Source organism: Mustela nivalis (genome assembly GCF_964662115.1).
Source record: "Mustela nivalis genome assembly, chromosome: 16".
NCBI lineage: Eukaryota > Metazoa > Chordata > Mammalia > Carnivora > Mustelidae > Mustela > Mustela nivalis.
The window spans coordinates 17517244-17540713 of record NC_139035.1 but is presented as its reverse complement, the minus strand read 5'-3'; the positions used below and the strand labels follow the sequence as shown (position 1 = coordinate 17540713).

Genomic DNA, 23470 nt, shown 5'->3' with positions numbered 1-23470 from the left:
TTGGTCTCTAGCCCAGAACAAAGGAAGGGGTGGTCTACCTTATATGCCACTTTGGAGGGACATCTCTTGCCGAGGCCTAGCGGTGGTGACATGAGAGTCAGCATTTCATACATCTCAGTGTAATGGATGCGGCCACTGCTCATGGAGGGGTGGGAAGTGGGGGGTGGGGGTCGGCGGGGCAGGAAGGGTGACGGGGAAAGGAACAGGAAGTGGGGAGAAGGATGCAGACGGGGAGGAGAGGAGAACAGGCATTCCCAGAGAGCCAAAACAAAACAAACAAAATAATACAGAAAACAGGAGAAGAGAAACAAAACAAAATGGACAAACAGAAAAAGAACAGGAAACCTGTTAATCAAGGCAAATCATACGTGTGACTCTGTCCTGGTGCGGATTTATATCACGCCCCACACAGACCCGGGAACGTTGGTGGCAACCTTTTGGTCCCTCTGGCTCTGTTTTTCTCCTCCTGGATGACCGGGACCCTACTTGGCTGTTCACGCTACCCATCCCCCATTCAACACAAGCCTGTGTGCAATTCCCAGGGCTGTGTGTGAGCGGTATAAAACGGATAGACGGTGCTCCAGCCACGGGTTAGGACTCCTGGCCCCAGTGGCGATGGGGTCCCCGACCCGGAAGGCAGGCCCTTCTCCTCCCCTCGACCCACAGGTGGAACATCGTGTATCCCTCTCTGCGGTGTGTGTGCAGCGGGAGGTGGCAACTTGCACTGGAAGTGGTGGGCTGCCCTTTCGCATCGGCCCCGTTGCTTCCACCTGGCTTTGCGGGGGAGAGCGCTCCCTCCTCCCAGCATGCCCCTGGCTGATGGCATGCTGGGGACAGGAGAAACCAAACCAGGAGGAGAAAGAGCATCTTGCATGCCATGCCGCCCTCCCGGCTCTCCCCACATGCGGCTGCAGGTTTCACTGGGGTGCAGTTTAAAGAGTCTCAGCGGAGGCAGCTGTTTGGCCTGCTGGGGACGGGAGTCAGTGTGTCGCCACCCTCAAGCCAGCTCCTTCCCGTTGCCCTCGCTGGCCTCGTCCTGGCCCTACTACGTCTTCCGCCAGCTGTGGGACCGTGCTATGCCCAGAGAGCACCCCCTTCCTGCCAGCAGCGCCAGGAGAGGCTTCCTTCTCTAGTGGCCTTGGCCTTGGACGGCGGCCTGGCAGAGCCACTCCTGTTCGAGTTCCCTGGGGCAGGCAGACTTGCAGAGGGGGTCCTGTGTGCTCCTGAACAACGTCCTTGGTCTCACAAGCAAGCAATGATGTGGCAGTTAGGACAGGCCCCTTGTTCCCCTTAGCAGTCCATGGAGGACGCTAAGGCAAGGCATCCGCTCAGGAGCCCTCCGTCACCTACAGACCCCTTCCCAGACCCCCTGAGCTGCCGCGTTCTTCCACATGCCACGGAGGCGCCCCCCTCTTACCACTCCCCTTCAGCTCTCAATCCTCTTGGTTTCTCACTCCTCCTTTCTACTCTCGAGCTCTTACAACCCTTTCTGGCCAAACTATCCAGGAGCTGGAGGGCACGCGGAGGCAGGGATGACTAGGACCACGCCAAGCTACTTTCCACAGGGGAGGAGGCTCTCTGTTCTCCAGTGAAGGGAAACCAGTGAAGATGTCTGCATTCTCTGGAGGACGGAGAGGTCCCTCTGCTGACATCTCCAGATTAAGGTGGAGTGGGGAGAGAGACAGAGTGTGAGAGTGTGTGTGTGTGTGTGTGTGTGTGTGTGCATACACACGTGACTGAGTTGTGCATGTGTTGAACAGTGAGAGAGGTCAAATAAGCATTCTGTATGAAGTCCTTCTACCTCCCCCACCCCACAATGTGCCCTTCTTCCTTGTGTAACAGCTGCTGGTTCTGGGAGGGTTTGGACCTCTTTAAACTCAAAGGAAAGCAACATGAAGATTCCCTCATGTGGCGCAGTGGGGTGGAGCAGACGGAGAGAAGGGTTCGAGGTGCACCCCACCGCCGGTCACGGCTGGGGACTGGGAGGCAAACCTTGCAAGCCACCCTGTAGGGGCAGTTCTCTCCCAGGCCCAGAGGCGGCGAGATCACCCGCACTAATTTGTACATATCCTTATACGGGATCCTGCCGCTGCAAAGGAAGCACAGGCGGGTTAATAGAGGACACTCAGCAAAGGGCGGGAAAGACATGACAGTGTAGCCATGACCATGATGGCTGGAAGAGGAAGAACAGCTGTTTTTTTCTTTCCTGGGACCCGGCACGAGCCAGACCAGGACAGACTGAGAGCGGTAAGCATCAGAGAACCATCATCTTGCCGAACTGCACTGCCCCCGATTTTCTAAGGAAATCAGAGCCTATCCAGTGCCCAAAGGGCCTGCCGAATGGCAAGAGCCCCTCCGAGACACCTATTTGGCCCATGCTTAGCCAGATGCAGGAAACGGACGGAAGCTCGAGCCAGGTTTTGAAGAACACAGCTTGATGGTTCACAAAGGCCTCTGACAGCCATCAAGAGCAGATGCCAGGCTGCCGGGAAGTGGACTCCCCAACTGTGTGCTTTTCACAGACATTGATTACAGTCGGTTACTCAGACCCACTTGTCAGGGGCAGTGGGAAGTCGGCATCTCTCTGCAGACGGAGAGAGACCAATTCCCCATTAGGCTAATTAGCAGGGAGCACAGTGAGCACAAGGGAATTTGCAAAGGGCTTTGCTTCGCGTGGTGGCAGATTATTCCCAAGTTCAGCCGGGGCAAGCTCTGCTCTCCTCAGTGGGCGCCTTTCTGGATCTGTGCTTAGAGAGCAGCCTGGGAGGGGCCGTGGACAGCCTCCCTCCCGCTCTGCTGCTGCCAGCCAGCCCACAAGCAGGCAGCCTGGCTGGATCCAGCCAGAATTCCAGGAACAACATGACCTGTCTTACCACCCTTCTATCAAGGGTCTGCTAGGGAGTCCTGGCTTTGTGCAGGAAGGACAGAATCAACAGTGGATTCATTTTAAGTGGCTAAATCATCCGCTCTGACAGAGACAAGACAAGAAAGCTACCTCCTGGGATGGAACATGGTTTCTACCTGAAACTATGAACCCACATGTCTACCTCTGAGCATCCCGCCCTTGCCAGCAGCCATGGGAGGCTCTGTCCCAGCTTTACTCTTTCTAGTCTTTTCTTGATGTGGCTGTTCATTCCTCCTCTTGTTCTTAATAGCAGCTCATTGGTACTTCAAGTCTCTTGATCCTTGAGACGAAGTTCAGTTAACCATTTGCTTTGTTTCTTGAGACTGGAATGTGGGTGGGTTTATCCTGCCTATAAGCTGGTTTTCCCCGCATCCCGTCTCAGTTGGCGAAGACATTGGCTCATGTTAGCTCTGTTAGCCCCCCCCCACCCTTAAACTCAAGGAGATGGCCAGTGAACCAACCAGCCTGCTATGCTGTCAATTTCAAAGCAGAAGGGGTTCTCCTTTCTACTTTTGCCCTCTCATAGCTCTTAGATCTAAGTCTCATGATTTTATTTTTTTTAAATTTTTTTTAGTTCTCTTGGAATTCTTTCTTCCCAGCAGCTGGAATGAGTGGGGAAGAGCATGTTTAATTCACAAGGCTTTGCGTCCCAAGATAACATGAGCTAGGTGAGCAATGAACTCTTCGACTAGCAGTTCTCCTCTCTCAGGAAAGAAGATGTGCCTTCTCAGGCTCCTCATCTCATAGCCATCCACATTCAAACCAATGTTCCGTAATTTCTGGTTGCTTTCCCATATGATTATTATCAGTTGTTACAAACATGATCTAACATAATCCACACGGCCACTCTTCGAGGTAGGCAGGGCGTCATCATCACCTTTTTACAGACGAGGAGGCTTAGTGTAGTTACATGACTTGTCCAAGGCCACAGGGCCAGTTCCATGCAGCCCCTGCCTACATTGCCTCTAACATACCACCCATGGCTTTCTGAGCAGCCTATCTACCAGAAAGTAGACCTAGCAAGTAAACGCCATTGCTCAGCCATTGTAATAGGAATGGATTTGGAGAACTCTGTGCCCTAAGTCACTAATAATTACTGAGGGGAAGAGAAATTCTGATTCACTCTTCCAACACTTGACCCAAGTTCAAGAGCCTTGCAGGAGGGTAGATTTTAGGGAGAGTCTCAGAATATGAAGGGGCTCCAGGTGGAAGCAACGTGGGCCGTTCCTGTGAAGGATGGCCTTTCCTATAGTATTTTTAGAAGTGGACCAGAATGAGTAGATTGGTGAGATAAGATCCTAAAGCTAAAATGACACAGGACAGAAAAGTTCCTGTGGAGTAAGTGCTACCAGAGCAGTCACCCTGTCCTCAGCTTGAGGGGTCAAAATGCTGCCTTTGTGCAATAAAGTAGGGATCAACATTTTTTTTTTTCTATAAAGGGTCAGGTAGTATTTTTGATTTTGAGGGTCACACTGTCTTTTTCACAACTACACAACTCATAGTGTGAAAGCTGCCACAGACAATGCATGAATAAATGGGTGTGGCTATGTTCTAATAAAGCTTTATTTACAAAACAGGCAGTGGACCAAGTTTATCCCTGAGGCTGTAGCTTACCAAACCCTACTCAAAAGCTCAGAAGGCATATCACAGGAGAAATACTAGACAGTGAAAGAAATCTGGGGAGGTTATTCACGCAAATTCCTGCCATGTAATTCAATTCTATGCAACAAAAATCTTCAAGTGTTTAAGGGATCAGTTGGAAGAATGACTTGCTCGGTTCTTAACATAATTTCAGAGTCATCTCAAACAGTATCTTTTTAGAGGGATGAGAGAGACAAAATGCTATTGTCACTGACCGTGATGGCCAGATGTTCAAGTAGCCCAGAAAACCATCATCAACCCACCACCCTCCCTGCTCCAGGGACTCAAAAATTGAGTCCACTAACCATTGGCAGGGGAAAAGAACAAGGTTACAGGAAGCCCCTCTGGTGACTGAAACCAACGATTCTGAGGTACAGATTGTGTGATGAGATTGGCAAAGAAAAGAAAAGCCTGTCACAGAAGGAATGGGAGGGGGAAGGAAGATAAAGAAGCTATGGTCTTGATGACTGGCTTAATATCAGAGCCAATCTGAGGATCTGGCCTGTCCTACAGGCCATGACTGAGAGGAGTTTCCTCTCCTTCTGTAACAGGCAGGCATCTGATTCCAACCCCTTCCTTGGGAATTCCAGAGGCCCTGGATACGGGCCCCACCGGGATGGCCAAGAGGCCTACGCACCATGCAGCTCTGTCATATTCTGCCCAGACGCGGACAAACTCGTCCAAGTGGTGAGGCCCTAAGATGGAGGAGTCCCGAGTCAGGTACTCAAAGTTGTCCATGATGACGGCCACGAACAGGTTGAGCATCTGGAAGGCAAGGGGAAGAGGAGTTAGGGGAAAGCTATGCAGGAGAACAGGCTTCAAGGCAAATGAAGAATTCAGAAGTCTGTGGGGCCACAGCTCCTAACGAAAGGACTGCTGACCTTGCTGTTTCCATTCTAATTTCCACACACTTCCTTGTGTGAGCCTCAGTACGTCACTCTTCAGGGCCACTTTCTATTGGCAAAGAACTCCATAAAAAGTCACTTTATTATCTGTTCAGTTAATCTAACTGATTTGTAGCAGAGGGGGCCACAACAGTGACAACATTCTCAAAGTCAAGGCCTGACACCAACCTTCCCTTCTAGCCTCCCCTGGCCCTGTCTCTTGCTCCACAAAAGGCGCCATCAAGAGAACCGGTGAGGTGTCCTGGAGCTCACTGCAAGGCTTCCTGTGTGATGGCCTGCAGCTGTTCATGCCCCTTGGTCCCTGTCCTCTCGCTTATTTGTTCAACAACATTTCTTGTGCACCCACTGCGTTGTAGAGATCCAGGCGTTAAGGATGGGAAATAAGAAAGCTGTTGTCCAGAGATTCTCGCCTGTGCCTCACACGTTGCTTAAAACACAGCAAGCCTTCCCTAGGTATTGATACTTGAGTAGTCTTAAAAGACTTACTTGGTATTTCGCAGAGACTGTGATGTATCAGGAATATACAAATGCTATAAATCTTTTTAGGAGCCATGAAAGAAGCGTATGCAGGATACACTGGGATCAGAAAGGAGTATGGATATGAATTTCATATAATCTCCAGTTCCTGAAATATCATCCATCTTTTGACTTTTTCCATAACAATTTAAGAATGTAAAACCCAGGGTGCCTGGGTGGCTCAGTGGGTTAAAGCTTCTGCCTTTGGCTCAGGTCATGATCTCAGGGTCCTGGGATAGAGCCCCGAGTCAGACTCTCTGCTCTCTCTCTGCCTGCCTGCCTCTCTGCCTATTGTGATCTCTCTCTGTGTCACATAAATTAATAAAATATTTAAAAAAAGAAAGAAAGAAAGACTGTAAAACCCAATGGTATAGCTCAGGGGCCAGACAAAAAGTGGTGGCAAACCAGATTTGGCCCTTGGGCTGTAGTTTGCCCATTTCTGGTCTAAATTATGAGGAAGCCACAGAATACACCAAAAGCGTTTATAGTAGGGGAGAGACCAAGGTCTGTTTCATCCAGAAAGAACCCTTGGCAGCAGTGCAGAGGGTACCCAGGAGATCTGTGGGGAGAGTTCTGTGGTGCTCTTGGACCAACCCAGTGGGGACAGTTGAAAATCAAAGGACATGGAGGACATGGAAGACATGGAATTGACAGAACTTGAGCTCAGTGAGCACACTCTGCCGTTGCTTCTTGGCTGCCTAGTGCTCATTTACTGTAGGTCTGGTCTCTTGAGGACCCCACCCCCTGCCTATTTCCAGTCAACATGCTTCAGTGAGGCACCACCTGTGACCCAGGCCTCAGCCATTGAATCCCATTCCCCTGGGCCATAGTGACTGGTGATCCAATCACAGCCAACAAAATGGTATTGGACCTTCTGGGCAATAGACTTGTTTTTCCCTGCCAGGTGTACCAGTGAGGACTGGGATCTAGAACTGCTGCAACTACCATCTTGGAGCCACAGGTTGGGGTGTTTGAGGAAAGAGCTCTCACGGTGGAGCCCGGAGGAAGAGAGCCATACGCAGAGAAAGAAACCTACTTACGCCTCTGCTGCCCCAGGGTTTTTCATTTATATGTGCCTGTAAAATCCCTTTCTGCTTAGGCCAGGGGGAGCTGGGCCTTCCTTCACTCACGAGGGAGAGAGTCCTGCCTGAGACAACTGGCTGATGAGGTAAGAGAGGAGGTTCCCAGGTGGATGGAGGTGCCAGAGAAGCAGGCGGCCTATGAGGTAAGGAGAAAGTCGGGTGCCTGGGTGGCTCAGTCGGTTGGGTGTCTGCCTGGCTCAGGTCATGATCCCAGAGGCCCAGGATCAAGTCCTCATCGGGCTCCCTGCTCAGCAGGGAGTCTGCTTCTCCCTCTGCCCCTCACCCCACTCTCATGCTTTCTCTCATTCTCTCTCAAATAAATAAAAATCTCTTAAAAAAAGAAAGAAAGAAAGAAAGAAAGAAAGAAAGAAAGAAAGAAAGAACGAACGAACGAACAAAGTCTGTAGACAGGATGTGGCTGGAGTCCTCTCCATGAGTCTTTATGGAGAGACTGGCCACCTGCACCCTAACAATCCCTCTCGTCCCTGCCTGACCGCCTCCACCCTGCTGCCTGGGATAGACGTGGGTGCCTGGAGGTCTGGCTCCTGGAGGTGGGGTCCTCAACACTCTGTGGAGCCACCCTAACACACCTGTACTGTCTTCCCGCAGACCTCACCGGTGTGTGAGGGAAATAAACGTCTCCTGGTTAAGCCGCTGATGTCTGGGGAGTTCTGTTCCGTGCGGCTGAACCTAAGCCCAGCATGGGCCTGGCCTTTCTTTCTGTCACTGACATGGGAGACACAGTGAACATGTTCCATCATTGCCTGGGTTACGAAGGGGTTTCCACATAGCCACACATGTGTTTTACACTCCCTTCACAGTACTTATTACTAACACGAACAAAATCATTGTTTTACGTTCATATAGTCTTTCAGAGTGGGGTGTGCACACTCAAACCTATTATTTGTTTTAACGCTGCTCTAACCTCGTGAGGCAGACTTAATTACCCACGGCCCTTCGAGGACCCAAGTGCTTCCTTGACACGTCGTATACTCTCAGCTCCAGGCACACGGCCTGGCACATCACGGTGTACCAGTAAATCTTGCTGGAGCGGCTGGTTTGAGTGAAGAAACTGTGTGACTTGCCCAAGGTCACAAAGTCAATCTCCGGTCGGGCTGAGATTCGAAAGCAGATCAGCTCAGGCTGAATATAGCCTCTTTAAAAATAACAAGAATGTGAATTATGCAGCACCCTCCATCTCCAAATTCTCAAAGTACCTTCCTAGTCTCTAATGAATTTTCCAGTTATATCTTCGGTTTCTTTTTAAATATGTATCATTAAACACTTACATCATGGAGGACAAAACCGAAATGTCCACATGCCCTTCTCGATGGTCCTCTGTGTCACCCGACAACAGCCCCATCAACAAAAGGCTTGTGGGCCTTCCTCCCTTTGCCTCAGATTGACAGAGAGACTGAAACCCACTCACAGCCTCACCCCCATACCTCTAAGATACTGTTCTGTGTTCTTTTCTTCTTTTCATTGAAAAACCTTTCACACCCACAAGAAGGGAATGTATTAAAAACACATGTACCCGCTCACCATGCACGTAATACCCTTATGATCAAGTCCTTTTCCCTCCCATTTACAGAAGCTACAACAGGGAAAATGACTGACCATGCTAGGACAGCAGCCAAGCCAAGACCACACAGCGCAGGCGACCTGAGCCTCCAGCAAGCTCGCTGCCTGCTAGGTGAGCCCACCCACTACCCTCAGAAGCCACACCAGAGAGCTTCTCCACACCAGCCAGCTGGACACACGGCAAATCCCTCGCGGTCACCTCAGAGAGGCAGAAATGCCTGGACGGGACCTAATTCATCTGCTGACACAAGGCTGTGCGGTTAACCACCTCTCAGGGGCCCTGCTTTAGTTTCAGATTTTTTTTTTTTTTTTAGATTTTTATTTATTTATTTGACTCAGAGAGAGAGCACAAGTAGGCAGAGGGGCAGTCAGAGGTAGAAGCAGGCTGCCCGCCGTGCAGGGAGCCCGACTCCCTGAATCCCAGGACCTGGGACCATGACCTGAGCCTAAGGCAGATGCTCAACTAACTGAGCCACCCAGGCGCCCCTAGTTTTGGATTCTGTTCAGCCGGCGACACGACCAGTGAAGCGAAGCCGAGGGATGTCAGGGCGGCTAGAAACACCAGACTGACCCTTTAATGGATCTGGCAGGACCCCATCTAGGGTTACGCAGCATAGAGATTTTGGGAGTCCGGGTGCTGACTCACGGTTTCTCCCAAAGAACAGATTAAGAAGGCACCTAGGGCTTCTCACCATTTTATAAGTGGGCGTGTTCCACATATGTCACTCAATATTTACTAATGCCCAAAGCGATCCTTTCACGTCTGTCAGCCGGCCAACTGTCATCAAACATAATGACATAAGTCAAGAGACCGCATCTGTGACACTGTATTCAGTCACCACTCTACTCCTATTAATCCTATCACTTCATATTTCCAAGGTACCTTTTCGCGACAGTTTGAAAGGCTACAAAAGAGAGCTAAGATATGCTTAGCTCTACTGGTAAGATAAAATACAGAGGTACAGAGAAGAGAGATGTACTCTGGGTCACAACAGAGCCAACATGAAACTCAGTACTCTATTCCCTAAACTCCATTCCGCTCATCATTCTTTTTCACAGCCATCCTTCCTTAGAGGCAACAAAATCTGCTTGGTGGCAGCCATGGGAAGTCACTCACTGGGGAGTCCACTAGGCGTCCTGGCCTTCAAGAGTTCCTTGGGGGGTGGGATGAGGTGGGAGAGGGGAGGCGAAGGGACGGCCTGCCGCATCTCAAGCCAAGAGTGCAGGTTTACTCACCAAGAAGGAGCAGAAGAAGATGAAGGAGACAAAGTAAACGTAGGCCAGATCTGTGCCACAGCGCTCATTCTCGTTCTGCCCCGAAGGCGCGGTGGTGTCTGGCTCGCAGCCTTTCTCCCCGAGGCACGACAGCATTATCTCCTGCCAGGCCTCACCTGTGGCACTCCTGAGCCCCAAAGACATCATGGTTAGTGGTAGCTGGTCCGCGTGTCTCATCTTCTCTTTGGCCCTCCTTCCCGACCCACCCACCCCTTCCTCTTCCCGGTATGGTTCCCCCGTCTCGTACTCTCCATGTGGAGATGGAACATGCCAAGGAGGTCTCTCCTGGGCTCTGCCGTCCCACCCACTACTTCTCTGTTTTTTCAGAAGTGTCTGCTGACAGCGGTTGAGACAGTGGTGGGACGAAGACCCCACACAAACCTGGCCATCCAGGGTTTCAGCCCTTACATGGAATTCGATCTGGAGGAAACTGTCCTCCCCTTCCCCACTCAGTGTTCTGAGCCTGCAGTCTACAGATTATCGACTGAGTCAGAGACGCTGCCGAGACTTCCTGCTGTCATTGGAGCCGGTTTTTAGAGCCAGTGCCCCTCCCCACCTCTGCCTCTACTGTATGTCCTCATAGGAGCAGAGCAAGCAGAATAAAGAGACAAATAGGAGGAAAAGGCAGACTAACTCTGTCTCCCTCGACAAGAGAGCTCCTGCTACAACAGCTACGCATCCAGATACCTGAAGAGTAACATGAGGGACCCAAAGAAACTCCGGAAGTTGTTGTGTCGGTTGATGTGACTCTCCTCATCTAATTTTATGTTTCCAAACACCTTGAAAAGAAAACAGCAACAACAAAAAAAGAGCATTACCGGCTGTGTCATGTGCCCTCCACATGAATATTAGCCGCACCTGCCTCTACTAGAGTTGGCAACGCATACACATGGCCCTTCTCAATGGCCTAACCCTGACGCAGACAGGATTAGACCCAGACAGGCTGGTGGACCCCATGCTCCTGGCCTGCTGTAAAGAAGTAATTATGTTCTCCACTGCAGCAAAGGGGATCCAGGGCCACAGAAGGCAAGATCTTTTGGAAGTCACTTTGCCTGTAGGTAGTTCCTCCCACACCTAATTTGGTCTCTTAATTTCCATGGTACCTGTCACCAGAGTACTCAAGCAGTCTGTCAAAGACGTACCCCATCACAGAAGTGCATGGAAGGAACTACCCCTCTCTTCCTGTCTCTGGTAGTAATGATGGGAGCATGCGTCTTTGCAGAAGATGTGATTTACGTCTTGGACAGATATTGCGCTAATATTTGTAAGTTGTGTGGGTCAGAGAGAGGCATCTCAATCTTCCTTGGATATGTTCCTATCCAGAATGTCAAACTGAGAAGGTCAGTACATCTATAATCTAGAGTCTACAAGAATGAAGGCACAGAAAGCCAAGTCCTGACCAAGAGGTTGAAGGAAGTCAGGACAACCGGATACTCAGAAAAGGAGAAATAAGATGCATTTGTGTAGATCTGGCTACGGAATGAGTTTATAAATCTACTGTCAGTTTTTGAGCTCGGAATGCGGTCATTATGCAAATTCACGTGAAAAAAAAAAAGAGGGAAAGCTCAGAGATATTTGTCCATAGACAAGTGAATGATGCTGAACTCCTAGAGCCTAACTATCTTCGGATGAGAAGGGCACCCCTCCACCCGCACTACCCAGCCCCAGCCATGTTTCAGGTGCCAGGATCTAGTCTCACAAGTCAATGTTGGCATAACCGAAGGCTTACAGGTCACTTTCCCATCCTTTTGAGACTGTTTCCAGCCTATACATAACATGCTTCCATTTATCTAATATATGCTAAATAGAACACATTCCCCCCCACTCCCTGAACAGTTTTGAGAATGTGCAATTGAGGAACAATCTCTGCCCCCAGCTATTTTGCTCAAATAACTCCCACTGACACCTGCTTTGGGAACTTGTTCTCAACACTGTTTTTCAAAACCCAAATACTACTTGTCTCTCAGGGAGAATGGAAGTGGCAAGCGAGGCAGCACCAGGGAAAAAGGGAAAGGAGGAAGATAAGAAGGTGCAGGACCCACAAACAGAAATAGTAGGACTGAAAAAGTCCCCCTTAAATTTAGTTCCAGGCACTCCAGGAGAACACTGTCCTACATCCTTGTCTGTGTTCACATTCTGTCTCTCCTTTTCACCCTCTCGGTCTAACATCCACGATTTACCCTTCATTGATCACATCCACACGACTTACAGTGTGTGTGTGTGTGTGTGTGTGTGTGCGCGCGCGTGTGCACGCGTGTGTGTGTGTTTTCTACCTATGACAATCCTGAAGCCATCATTAATTGTTCTCATTATGATTTTCTCAAACACTTTATCCAGTCAACAACTAGTTGGAGGGCATGCTGGAATTTTGCATGAGGCATGTGTCTAACAGTCAAACTGAAGCTATTTTAAATCTACTCTAGTTTTCAAGCCAAAAATATATAAATGTATATTTATTGTGAAGGAAGGTTTTATTTTATTTTATTTTTTTAGCTTTCACTTAGTTCTTGTCCCAAACCAAATTTCTTACACCAAAAGGCTTGAAAGAGAAAGAAGGGACACCGAGACCCACCGGAAAACTGAATGGACGTATAAGCTTAAATCTACTTTCACTTGGAATCAGAAAACTTAGGCACATCAAAGGACCTGAGAAGATGTCCATCCAACTCCTGACCAAGTCTACACAGCTGGTCAGTGGAGGAGCTGAGGCTGAAAGCCTCGCCTTCTAATGATCTGTGGCCCCAGGACTCTTTTCCATACCCAGCACGTTACTCCTTCCTTCTATCTTCAGATCCTCTGCAAAGCTCTCTCTCCTTCTAAGATGCATGTGAAAGTTCAGAATGATGGTTTTTCTTCTCATAGATTCATCCTGTTCCTATTCATCTTTCCAATATGGGTCTCCTGCCTTTATGTTTCTGTTTGGATGGATCCCTCTGCTTTGTTATGACTATACCAGATACCACTTCTCTAGTCACAAGCTAGGTGTCAGCCGTGTGCTTGGTGTAGGGTCTCTATCATGGACCAGAAGGAAGACGGCCATCTAAAGGCAAATCACAGTGGGATAGCCATTTGTGTCCCTGTGTAATGGAAATGGGGCTCTTATTTTTTGAAAAGAAGTCTAAGGGCAATAAAATATTAGACACTGCAGTTATTGTGAAGACCACAATTTCATGACTGAACAACGCCCACATCCCACTAAAGGGTCAAAGAAATACTTGTATTTGCTTGTTGGTGGGAGGAGAGAACATGTAGTACAGTAAGAATACGGGCTGTGTGGCAGACAGAGCTAAATTTAAATCTCGGCTCTCCCACTTACTGAGGCCTCGAACATGTTATAAGTCACTTAACGATGCTAAGCTTCAATGGAGTCAATGAAACCCACCCATAAACATTTTCACATCGCTCCTGAATACATTAGTCACGTATTGTGTGTGTGCTTGCGGTCAGGGCGGAAGGATGGGCGGAAGAGCACACATTTAGGACGGGGTCTGGCATAGTCGGGCATTCAAATGAGGGTAAACAGTCTTCTCATCATTATCAGCAATATCGAGAACGGTTTAGTACTGGAGATGGTGTTATTCTAGTTTATTATGATTGATGATGAAAAGGAGGTACGAGCTATTTTAAGCATGGGCAAAAATTGATTACGCTTCTATTTGGCTGTTCAAGAACATTAAAATTCTAGAATCAATTGTTTGAGAATTAGAAGGGCCTTAACAGACATCATCAAGCCGATCAGCAACTTCAGTAGGGGATTCCATTGCCCTGATGCTGTCATGACATCTTTACTGAATTATCCTCATTGAAGGAGAACTCACTACTTCTCAACCAAGTCTCACTCTTTTTGACATTTGACATTCTGCTCCTTTTGGAGGACAAAAATCTCTCCAGGAATGGGGTTAGAAGATGGATAAAATTAAGAAGTGCCCACAAGAAAGAGGAGCAAAAAGAAGAGACATTTCAGAGATGTTCTAGAAAAAGGCTGCAGACACGGCGAGCCTGGGAGATGTGCGCAGTGGCCCCAGATGGCAGCTGCTGGCGGTCCCAAGGCAGCCAGACTGGCTGACTGCAGGAGACCGCCACTTGGCTGAATTTCCATACCGGGGTTTAGTCTCCGCATCTCCAAGTCAGAAAATTCGCCTCCCCTAGACAGGCAGGAAACCCTGTGTGCCTAACTGGATCCATTCCTGGGATTGAGCTGCTGGCTGTTCACAGGAGTCCATCGGCCACAAATGATAGTCACTTTAGAAAGAAACTACGGCCTCTTCTGCTCAGTGGGGCTCTGGCGACCTGAATAAATGTCTACGGTGGGAACTTGATCCACTTCTCAACTCTGAAACTGGAAAGGATGCGGTAACCCGAGAGAACTGTCCAGGAAGCTGCCTGGCCCTTTGATAGGCATCTGCAGGCACACGGCCTTTGGGCGTCCCTAGGATTAGGCCGGCTACTAGGAACTCTGGGAGTATTCCCAGTCATAAGTCGTAGGGCATAAATCTCAGCCATTTAAGACTTAACTCAAGACACATTTTGTATTGCTGTATACAAGAGAACAACCACCTGACTTTCTTCTAGGTCTAGCTCAAAAATGGGAGATCCTGAGACAAGGAGCATGGTAAGCCTCGCCTTCAATCTATTATGCTCAGGCCGGTAAGCCAGTGACAATCCGTGCAATACCTGTCCCCCGCCAGGCTCCTGATACATGAGCTCACCTGCATCCCAATGATGGCATAGATGAAGAAAAGCATGGCAATCAAAAGGCAGACGTAGGGGAGGGCCTGGAAGGAAAGCAGAGACAGGACCATAAATTCAGAGGCAGACAGCTCCCAGGCTCCACAATCTATAGTCACCAGCACTACTACAATTCTTGCCCTGAGGCTGATATAAATGAGGTGGTGGGGGCTGTGCTCTCGCAGAATGCCATACTTTTGCAGAAGGTCATGTCCTCTGACAGGTAAGCTATTGTCTAAAGAGAAGCCTGTCATTTACCTTCCACCAAGGATTCTCACTCAACCAGAAGGGCGGCCCAGATCTCCCAGGAGAGCTGGGGAAACCTCCTGGGCTTAGGGTGCATCCCACTCTGCATTGCAGAATACTAATAATGTGAGTAATTGTGATGTAAACTACACAGTAAGTACCTAGCTTCAGCTCCCAAATCCCTGTATTACCCCTTCCCATCCTTCACTCAATGCCAAGCCCATAATGGAGAATCTGGGAGCAAAGTGAACAGGCTGAGAATCTCAGTTGTTCATCGTGTCCTAGAAGGCACCTTCGTCTTCTGAGACCTCTCTTTCCAGTAAACACTGGAAACAGTAACACCTCCTGACACTTCATTACATGTTATGCAAAACTCCAAAAAGCCTTTCAAAGGTTAGCCACTGCAACCCCTGCCGTGAAGCCACGTGGCACAAAATCCCATAGGCTCCAAGCTGACTGCCACTCTGGGACGATAACATTTCAGTAAGGTGGACAATGGGGCAAGCAAAGGAGATGGAAGGTAGGGAACTGGAACTGCCCTCTGGCTGGCGGAGGATGTAAGGCAATTTGGTTTTAGGGCTGGGGTGCGTTCTAGAATTCTGAAGCGAGCTCAGTGCGGACATGGAATCCCGCCTCTTTCGTTTACCACCCACTCAGCTCCCTGGAAGACGGTGCAACTAGGGGCCTCCACTTTATCTACTGTGCGCAGCACGAATCCCACGAGATCGATTGAAGGCTTTCAGACTGCAAGGGCAGGGCTTATCAACGGAGCCAGCTAAATCAAGAGCCTTGGGAGACTTCTACAACTTGAAAAAAAGGATAAAATTAAAATGCAACTCAGAGTTGCTAGGAGAATCCCCTCCCCAGTAAAATGCTGACTCCCAAGGTCTCCGAAAAGAAAAGTCTGTGTTTCAAGGGGCCATGTGAAGACTCCGTCTGCTGGTAGAAGAGAGAAGGGAGATCGGTTTCTTACAGCTCAAGGTGCTGCTACCTTCTCCCACCTTCTGCTTACTTCCTGCCCTTATTCCAAGTCCCCACTCCCTAGCTCATCTCTCCCGAATCCCAGTTTTTGGAAAAAGATCACAGGTACATTCTGATCACCTCTCTTATCATGCTAAAAATTCTAACTCAGGAAAGGAAAAATGGGGAAGAATGAAGTAGGGCTCCGTGGTGGAGAACTGGGGGCTATGCTGACGGCCGGTGGGAGGGCGGGGGTAGCTTGGGTCGGCCATGGCAGTGCCCTTTATACTCTGTGGCTCCCTGCTGTGTGTTTACAGAGGCAGCCTCTGTAAAGCCAACAATTTCTCTACTAAGTCCTGGGACTGTTCCAAAAAGGAAACCCCTCTCCATCACAGTGTCACCTGGACGCAGATGCCCCGTCTCCACTGTTGTATATTCACTGCAGTGAGCCAACCACTCTGCTATCAACTTTTGATGTGCTTTTCTTTGCCCTCCACAGTATGCAGTTTTACAGAGAACTGGTGAGCATGATAATGTGACAGGCTGACACATATTTCCTGAGAGACTAACTGTAACTTGCCTGGAAGATCTCAAGCAAAAAGGTTTTAGAAGTACCTTGTGTATCGGACTCTAAATCCAAATTCACCTGAGACTTGGTAAATTCTTACTAAGGTTTTAGATTTCTCCCCTGTCATGTAACTTTGGCAAAGTTCTTTTCATTGAGGTGAGGGCTCTGTAGGGGTTAGGTCACCACACAATGACTCTGGATACAACCTTGACAATAAAAACGTGGTTGGCAGGAGCCTGAACATCCTTACGACACCTAGTCTCACCTATCAAACCCGCAGGACCTCAATGAAGAATAAGTCATTAATGACGGTGTGCGGTGAACGCTTTTCCAAATGATGAGAAACCACCGAAGTTACTGGCTGACCCTCTCAGGTTCAATTAAAATACATAAATAATTAAAATAGAGGTGGCAATGGGTAAATTCATGATTTCTCAGCTTTGAATCAATGTCATCAAATTTATTTTTAAAACACATTCACTGAGAACCTTTTTTTTTTAGTAAGAGGAAAAATAGTGGGCATTTGAATAGCACTTAGACCCTGAAACTCCAAAAACAAACCATGATAACTGCTAAAGCCTAAAGACACTGAAATATGTTTAGAAAATTTCTTTTGCAGGAAGTCTCTGCCATTAAAGTCGATCTCAGGTAGCTTTTAAACTTCGATTTCTTACCAATACACCTCTGTATGGCCCCATGAGACCATTCAAAGAAGCTCATCACATTAGCCTGGCCCAAATATCCTATTAGACCATAGGAAACAGAGGTGACCATGAACACGCTGCACATTTGGTGGTTGAGGAAACACACGGACAAAGACAGGGATGGGACTGTATGACTCATCCTGCAATCAAACAGCGCCCAAGGAGTCCTTTGGAAAACTGTTCATGTGAAATCAAGCCACTGGCAAGTACGTGAAAATGCAAAAGCTGGCTCCTGACAAGATGGGACTGCTTGGGGCCTTTTGGACTATCTGGAGAGGTAGCACACCTCCTCGGACAAGCCCCAGCCTCCGTGAAGAGAAGACAAGGGAGTTACAAAGTGGTGGTGTTTTTCTAGAATGAGATTCTATCCCGTTGGGCACCAGCTGCCTGGCTGAGCTGCACTGGAAGAGAGAACTGCTGCCTTCATTGAAAGTATCTGACAAACACTCATTCCTGGAGGTCAAGGGACCTGGGTGATGACAGTGTGGGGCCAGGCGCTGCTCTATCCAAAAGACAGAGAGGAAGAGCGGCTGCGCTTACCTTAAAGGACTGCACGAAGGTCCAGAGTAAAATACGGATGGTGTAGCCCTGCCGGAGAAGCTTGATGAGGCGGGCGGCTCGGAAGAGCTTCAGAAAGCTCATGTTGAAGCCACTGGTGTTTACCAGCTGGTGGACCAAAAGGAACCTCATAACTAGTGACATTATGATCATTTAGAAAACACTAAGCACTAGTATTTACATATTTTTCCCTCATTCTGATATAAAATTTGACATGGATTCTGTCTTTTGTTTTCAATCCCATTTCCAAATGATGAGCCAGCGAGGGCCCTCTCCCCGGCCTTCCCACGCCTGGCTAAGGTGCGGCTCGTACCCCCAGAAGAGTGTCCTGTGTGTATCAGACGAAAGCAGCCTCTCTAGTCTTCCAAGGGTCTCTAGTGCTCCCGACTGCACTTGGAAGCCAGCGAGGCAAATGAGTAATCCCTCTAGCACATATGACGCCCATGCACACATCTGATGAGAGTGACAATGAGCTCTTCAAGTCGTCTTTAGAAGAAACAGTTTTAGGGAAACAATTCAGATAAAACAACTTTGAGGGCAATGATACTATGCCTCTTTTGTCACTCCCAAAGAATCTAGCAGAACGTTGTGCACACTAGCCCTCTTCTGGTACTATTGCACTGACCCCATTAGGTGGCTGCTGTTGAGTCAAGCCAATGAAACAAAACCTCCCACGAGACCCAGTGCCACTCCAGTGTTTGCAGCTCGGGAATGAGGAAATGAACTCCCAGCTCTTAGAGGGCTATGTATTTGGTTTGATGAGTTAAAAATGGACTGTATGCAAGTATGGGCACACACCCACTGTAACTGGGTGCCTTAGTCGGTTGAACGTCTGCCTTTGGCTCAGGTCACGATCTCAGGGTCCTGGGATAAAGCCCTGTGTCAAGCTCCCTGCTCCGAGGGGAGTCTGCTTCTCCCCCTGCCTCTGCCCTTCTCCCTGCTCGAGCTCACTCTTTCAAACAAACAAACAAATAAATCTTTTTAAAACAATGGACAGCATACATAGAGGATTCTTTTATGCTACTTCAGGGCCAAGCTTAAAGACAAGGATGTACGAGCCACTCACCTTGCTGTCTGTCAGAATGATTTCTGTGATACTGCCAATCACAGTGATGAAGTCAAAGATATTCCAGGTGTCTCGGAAATAGTTCTGGCGTGTGAATTCAGTCATGGGAGCACCAGAAAAAAAAAAAAAAGAGGAAAAGAAAAAGGAATGGAGAAAAGACATCTTTCATTACATCAGTTGTCACTTGGAATTAAAACTCACCAATTCACATACAAGGTCATTCTAATTTTGGTTTTAGTTTCTTATTTCTAACTGGAAACACTATTTCTTTACTGATTTGGGAATTTCTCATTTGGGAAGCAGACTTCTTACTACTTGAAGACCTTGTTTTTGAAGCTGTCACTAAAAAGCTACATAAAAAACTATGTAAGAAAGAGATTTGAGGCCAAGCACATTATAAAGTCCCAAAAAAGGAAAGAAAGATCATCATCACCACTTATAAGGCAATAAAGTTATTTACAATATTACTCTAAGGTTTTCTACAATTTTAAATTGTTTATATTATATAATGTGACCCTATAAACATACACTTCTGACTTTCAACTATTAATAAAATTCACAGAGATGTCTTAAGTCATTAAAGGCCAAAAGATGTGCCAAAAATCTTCTCCTGATTCCACAGGGTGATAAAACGAGTAGACTTCATCCTTCCCTTCTTTCTCGGCTCTGTTACACCTTTTGAGTAATAAAATGAGTGGGTCGAAGGAGATGGAGGAGAAATAATGGACCTGGAAAACCCACCAACCATGTAACACTCTGCTTAACAGAGAGAGTAGGTAGGCTCTGCGCCCATCTCCAGCACTCAGATGAACACAGACCTTGGACTATATTCCTTAAAAGAAACAGTATACTTGGGTTTCCAAAGACATTGGCTTGTCCTTGGGCAGTACCTCCCATAAAAGCCCCTCAGAGCACTGCTGAAGCCAATCCCCAGCAACCGTCACAATGAGCATTAGTGACTTTTACAGTCTGTGCCGGATGAGGACTAGGCCCTTGGAGTTCTTTCAGTTTGTTTCTCTCAGGGACCCTATGGGTAGGTCATGATCAATATCCTCAACACGCTACGTCCATAAAATACCCAGTGGCAGGGTTGGCAAGAAGAGTGGGCAGAGAGGTGCAAACAGTGAGAGCAAAAGGGTGTGGTGAGAGCAAAGCTTTCTTTTTTTCTTTCTTTTTGAGATCGTGGGTGTGGAGGGCTGGTGGGGTCAGAGGAAGAGGGAGGGAGAGAATTTCAAGCAGACTGCCTGCTGGGCATGGAACCCCACAGAGGGCTCAATCCCAGGACCCCGAGATCATGACCTAAGCCAAAATCAAGAGTCAGACGCATCACCAACTGAGCGGCCCAGACGCCTCACAAAGTTATCTATGAGCACCTACTCAGGACTACAGGTGTAGATGCCTTGGGTACAATAAAGTACCTAAGGCCATAAGACAGCTATTGTGATCCTCATTTTGAATGACAAAACTAAGGCTTAGAGAGGCTTGTATGACTCCAAAACCAGGGACACCTGCTGGGCGTGTAGAGAAACAGGGCACACAGCCTCACAGACTCACTTTTCCATGAAGAATACCTACTTCCTCAGGAGCAGAACCAAGCCGAGTCTCTGAGTTCCTCAGTTCTCAGGGCTCTCCTAGTCCCAACGTGGGCCAAGCTTCTTAATTCTCGGATGGGCCCCCATACAGTAGAAAGAACATGAATCTAGGTCTCAGAGGAGAGGAGCTCTGGATTCCAGTGGAAGGGGGATTATGGTAAAATATGGCTTAGAACAGCACCGTGTATGTAGACCAGTAGATCAGTGTGGACAGACGGTGGGTTTCAAGTCAGGGATTAGACCAGGATCTGAATGCTGGCTCTGCCTTTCAGTAAGCTTGGGTCAACTACTGAATCTTCTTGAGTCCTAGCCCATCCAGAAAAGAAACCAATAACGTCTATCTAAGTAGAGCTGTTACGAAGCTAAAATGAGTAATATACAAAGACTTCCGTACTTAATATGGCAACCCATGTTCATTCTCTCCCTCTTCTTCCTTCTTCCTTTTTTATCCCCATTCCACTTTCCATTTCTACTGCCTTTTACTGTGTCGTCTTTAAAAAGCTGCCCAATTTTTCTGAATGTCAAGTTCCTCATTCAAATTAACAATGTCAACAATGTTAATGATGGCATCTGCCATGTGTATTTTGGAGTATTTGACAAGATCTAACAAAATAGTATATGTTGGGATATTCTGAAAACCTAGAGTACTATAGCAATATAAAGACTAAATTGGGAGTAGTGGTGTCTTTGATCATGTGAAAATGCCTCTAGATCTTGAATGAAAATATGAAGGTGAGAGTGGGAAGGAGGCAGGCTTTGGGACCAAGTCTGGTTAAGCTTGTAAGTATGTATTCAGCGTTCACCATAATTAGCGCACAGTTGGGGACTTAAGTCAACAGACAATGTCAACAGCATATGTAAGTAATCACGATGCACAGAAAACCTTTCCCTGTTGTGGCACCAGCCTGTCCCTCACTCTGCTCACCCTGCTCAGGGCTAGGCTGGGTTGTAAAGGCATCTTTGTTGGAGGTAGTTTCTTTTTACTCTTTTATTTCCCCAAGTCTCAAAATACTCAAAGGGGAGTCAAGCGAGCAACAATACAGCCACCTGCAATGGGTTCCCTTCAACTCCCCTCCCCAAACCGTCAAGTTAATGACTTTTCAAAGAACCATTAGGAGACCAAAAGCAACCGCCACAGTCAACACTCAGCAATTATCAAGCCCAGCCCAGAGGCCCCGCTAAAGCTGCTATCAGACAAATCCTTATTGGGATAATAAGCAAAGTTTCTCTTCTTGCAGGGAAAGCCACACACACACACACCCCATATTTGAAATGGTAGCTCACACACTGAATAAGTGTGAAACAGCTGTCAAGTGGGTTTATCCGCATCCCACTGATCTCACTGTAAACGCTTAAACAAGGAGGGGGGTGGCAGAGAGAACTATTGTGTTTACAGGACACCTAAGCAAAGGGCTAGGTTTGCTTAACACTGCTGAGAGGAGTGCATGAATGTGCAAGCGACTGTAATTAATAGTTGAAGAGAAGGAAAATACTCATAAAAGAAAAACTCGGTCCAACCCTCCGCAAACCTAATTCCACCATACCTACCTACCTGCCAATTTACCTTTCTCTCCCTCTCTCTTTCACTCTCTCGCTCCTTCTCCCTCTCTCTCTCTACACACACACTTACACACACACACACACACACACACACTTTAATGGTCATGAACCTTTGTAAGCTTAAGTAAAAAAACATTTATTTTTGTTCGCAGAAACTGCGCTTCATATAACTAATGGGAGAAGGATGATTAGGTAAAATCTAGTATCTGCTCTGTTTGAGGGTACGAGGGACAGACATGTTCCCATCTGAATCATAAAATCTTACACCTTTTACCAGTCAATAAACATTCCAGGCTTATTAGTCCAATTTTTGTTTTGCTCTTTATCTACAAATAAATTACAGTTCTCATAAGAATTCTGTCACCCCTCGACCACTGACAGAACCTGCCAAGGCCAGCGCCAATGGCTGCATGAATACGGAGCTGGGGATCTGGTCTCCTTTCCCCTTTCTCCTAATACCCTCACGCATCCTTATCTCTCAGGCAGTTTACTGAGCAGTTGAAACAGGCCCGCAATTAGGTCAGGTGTGTGAACCGTTTCTGGAAGAGCAGGAACCACCCCCTTCCCACAAAGGCCGGGAGTGCCTCCAGAAGGAAGGGAAGACAAGTGTGATGCTGGGGCACAGGCCGCGCCATACCAAGAAGCCGAACGCGATGACTTTTAGGACACACTCCAGGGAGAACACCATGGTGAAGGCAATATTCAGGTACTTCAGGGCCAGCTCGTAGGTACAGGGAGCAGAGTAGTACTGCCAAGAAGAGAAAAAAGGAGAAAAAGAATCAAACCCTTAAGGTGAGGGGGGGTATGTCGTGTCACCGAGGCTGGCCATCTCTCAACCCTGCCCTTGCGGGCCACTCTGGTGTGTGGTGCAGGAGGCGCGGCACACGTGCTGGAGAGGAGGGCCATGTAGCCCATAGAGCAGAACAAGGCAACATGGAGAAAATCATGGACCACACCCTACAATGGCTACTTATTAGCAAACATAGCCAGTCTTCCTAGAGATGAAGGTGGGTAGGACAGAAACATTTTCAGGAACCAATCACCATTGATTATTAAATAAGATCACACCTCTTCCAACACTTGGAACGTTCCTTTAGAACCCCACGATCGTGTGGATCTCCAGACATTCCCACTCTGGTCTGAATCTGACGGCCATCAGCACCTAGAGCCCCGGTGCTACTGGGCCACTACTCTAGGGCTCACTCCTTCATGGGGCTGCTGAACGGGACAAGATCAGAAAGAGATTCCAAAGTGGAGAAGAATGGAAGGAAGCAAGCATCTTCCCCATGCCTCAAGCCCTGGGAGGGACTGGGCCCCAAGGCCCTGTCTGCTGAGTACCTCCCGGCCACCACCCACTCACCTTCATCATCAGCACGACGGTGTTCAAGGCGATCATGGCCATGATGGTGTACTCGAAGGATGGGGACACCACGAAGTGCCAGACACGGTACTGGAATGTATGCCTGTTCTGTGGCATGTAGCGGGTGAGAGGTTTGGCGCTGATGGCGAAGTCGATGCACGCCCTCTGAAGGAAAGTCACAGCTATTAGCCCAAGCTCAAGTTCCCTCAACCTCGCCCATCAG

The 23470-nt window shown here is 48.1% G+C and overlaps 1 protein-coding gene across 6 annotated transcripts in view; it reads right to left on the bottom strand.

The window, feature by feature from the left end:
• Nucleotides 1–23470, bottom strand: part of CACNA1E (calcium voltage-gated channel subunit alpha1 E) — a 497661-nt gene that overhangs the window by 21189 nt on the left and 453002 nt on the right. For 5 of the 6 annotated variants that reach the window (XM_082701731.1, XM_082701735.1, XM_082701734.1 and 2 more), the window contains 9 exons: nt 23248–23412; nt 22525–22635; nt 18736–18819; nt 17652–17777; nt 14615–14680; nt 10593–10684; nt 9867–10032; nt 5184–5311; nt 39–135 (listed from right to left, as the gene is read on the bottom strand). In XM_082701731.1, coding sequence (XP_082557857.1) covers nt 39–135; nt 5184–5311; nt 9867–10032; nt 10593–10684; nt 14615–14680; nt 17652–17777; nt 18736–18819; nt 22525–22635; nt 23248–23412 — 1035 coding nt within the window. Of the gene's footprint in view, nt 1–38; nt 136–1992; nt 2090–5183; nt 5312–9866; nt 10033–10592; nt 10685–14614; nt 14681–17651; nt 17778–18735; nt 18820–22524; nt 22636–23247; nt 23413–23470 lie in introns of all 6 variants that reach the window. The other variant, XM_082701733.1, reaches the window with a different exon arrangement.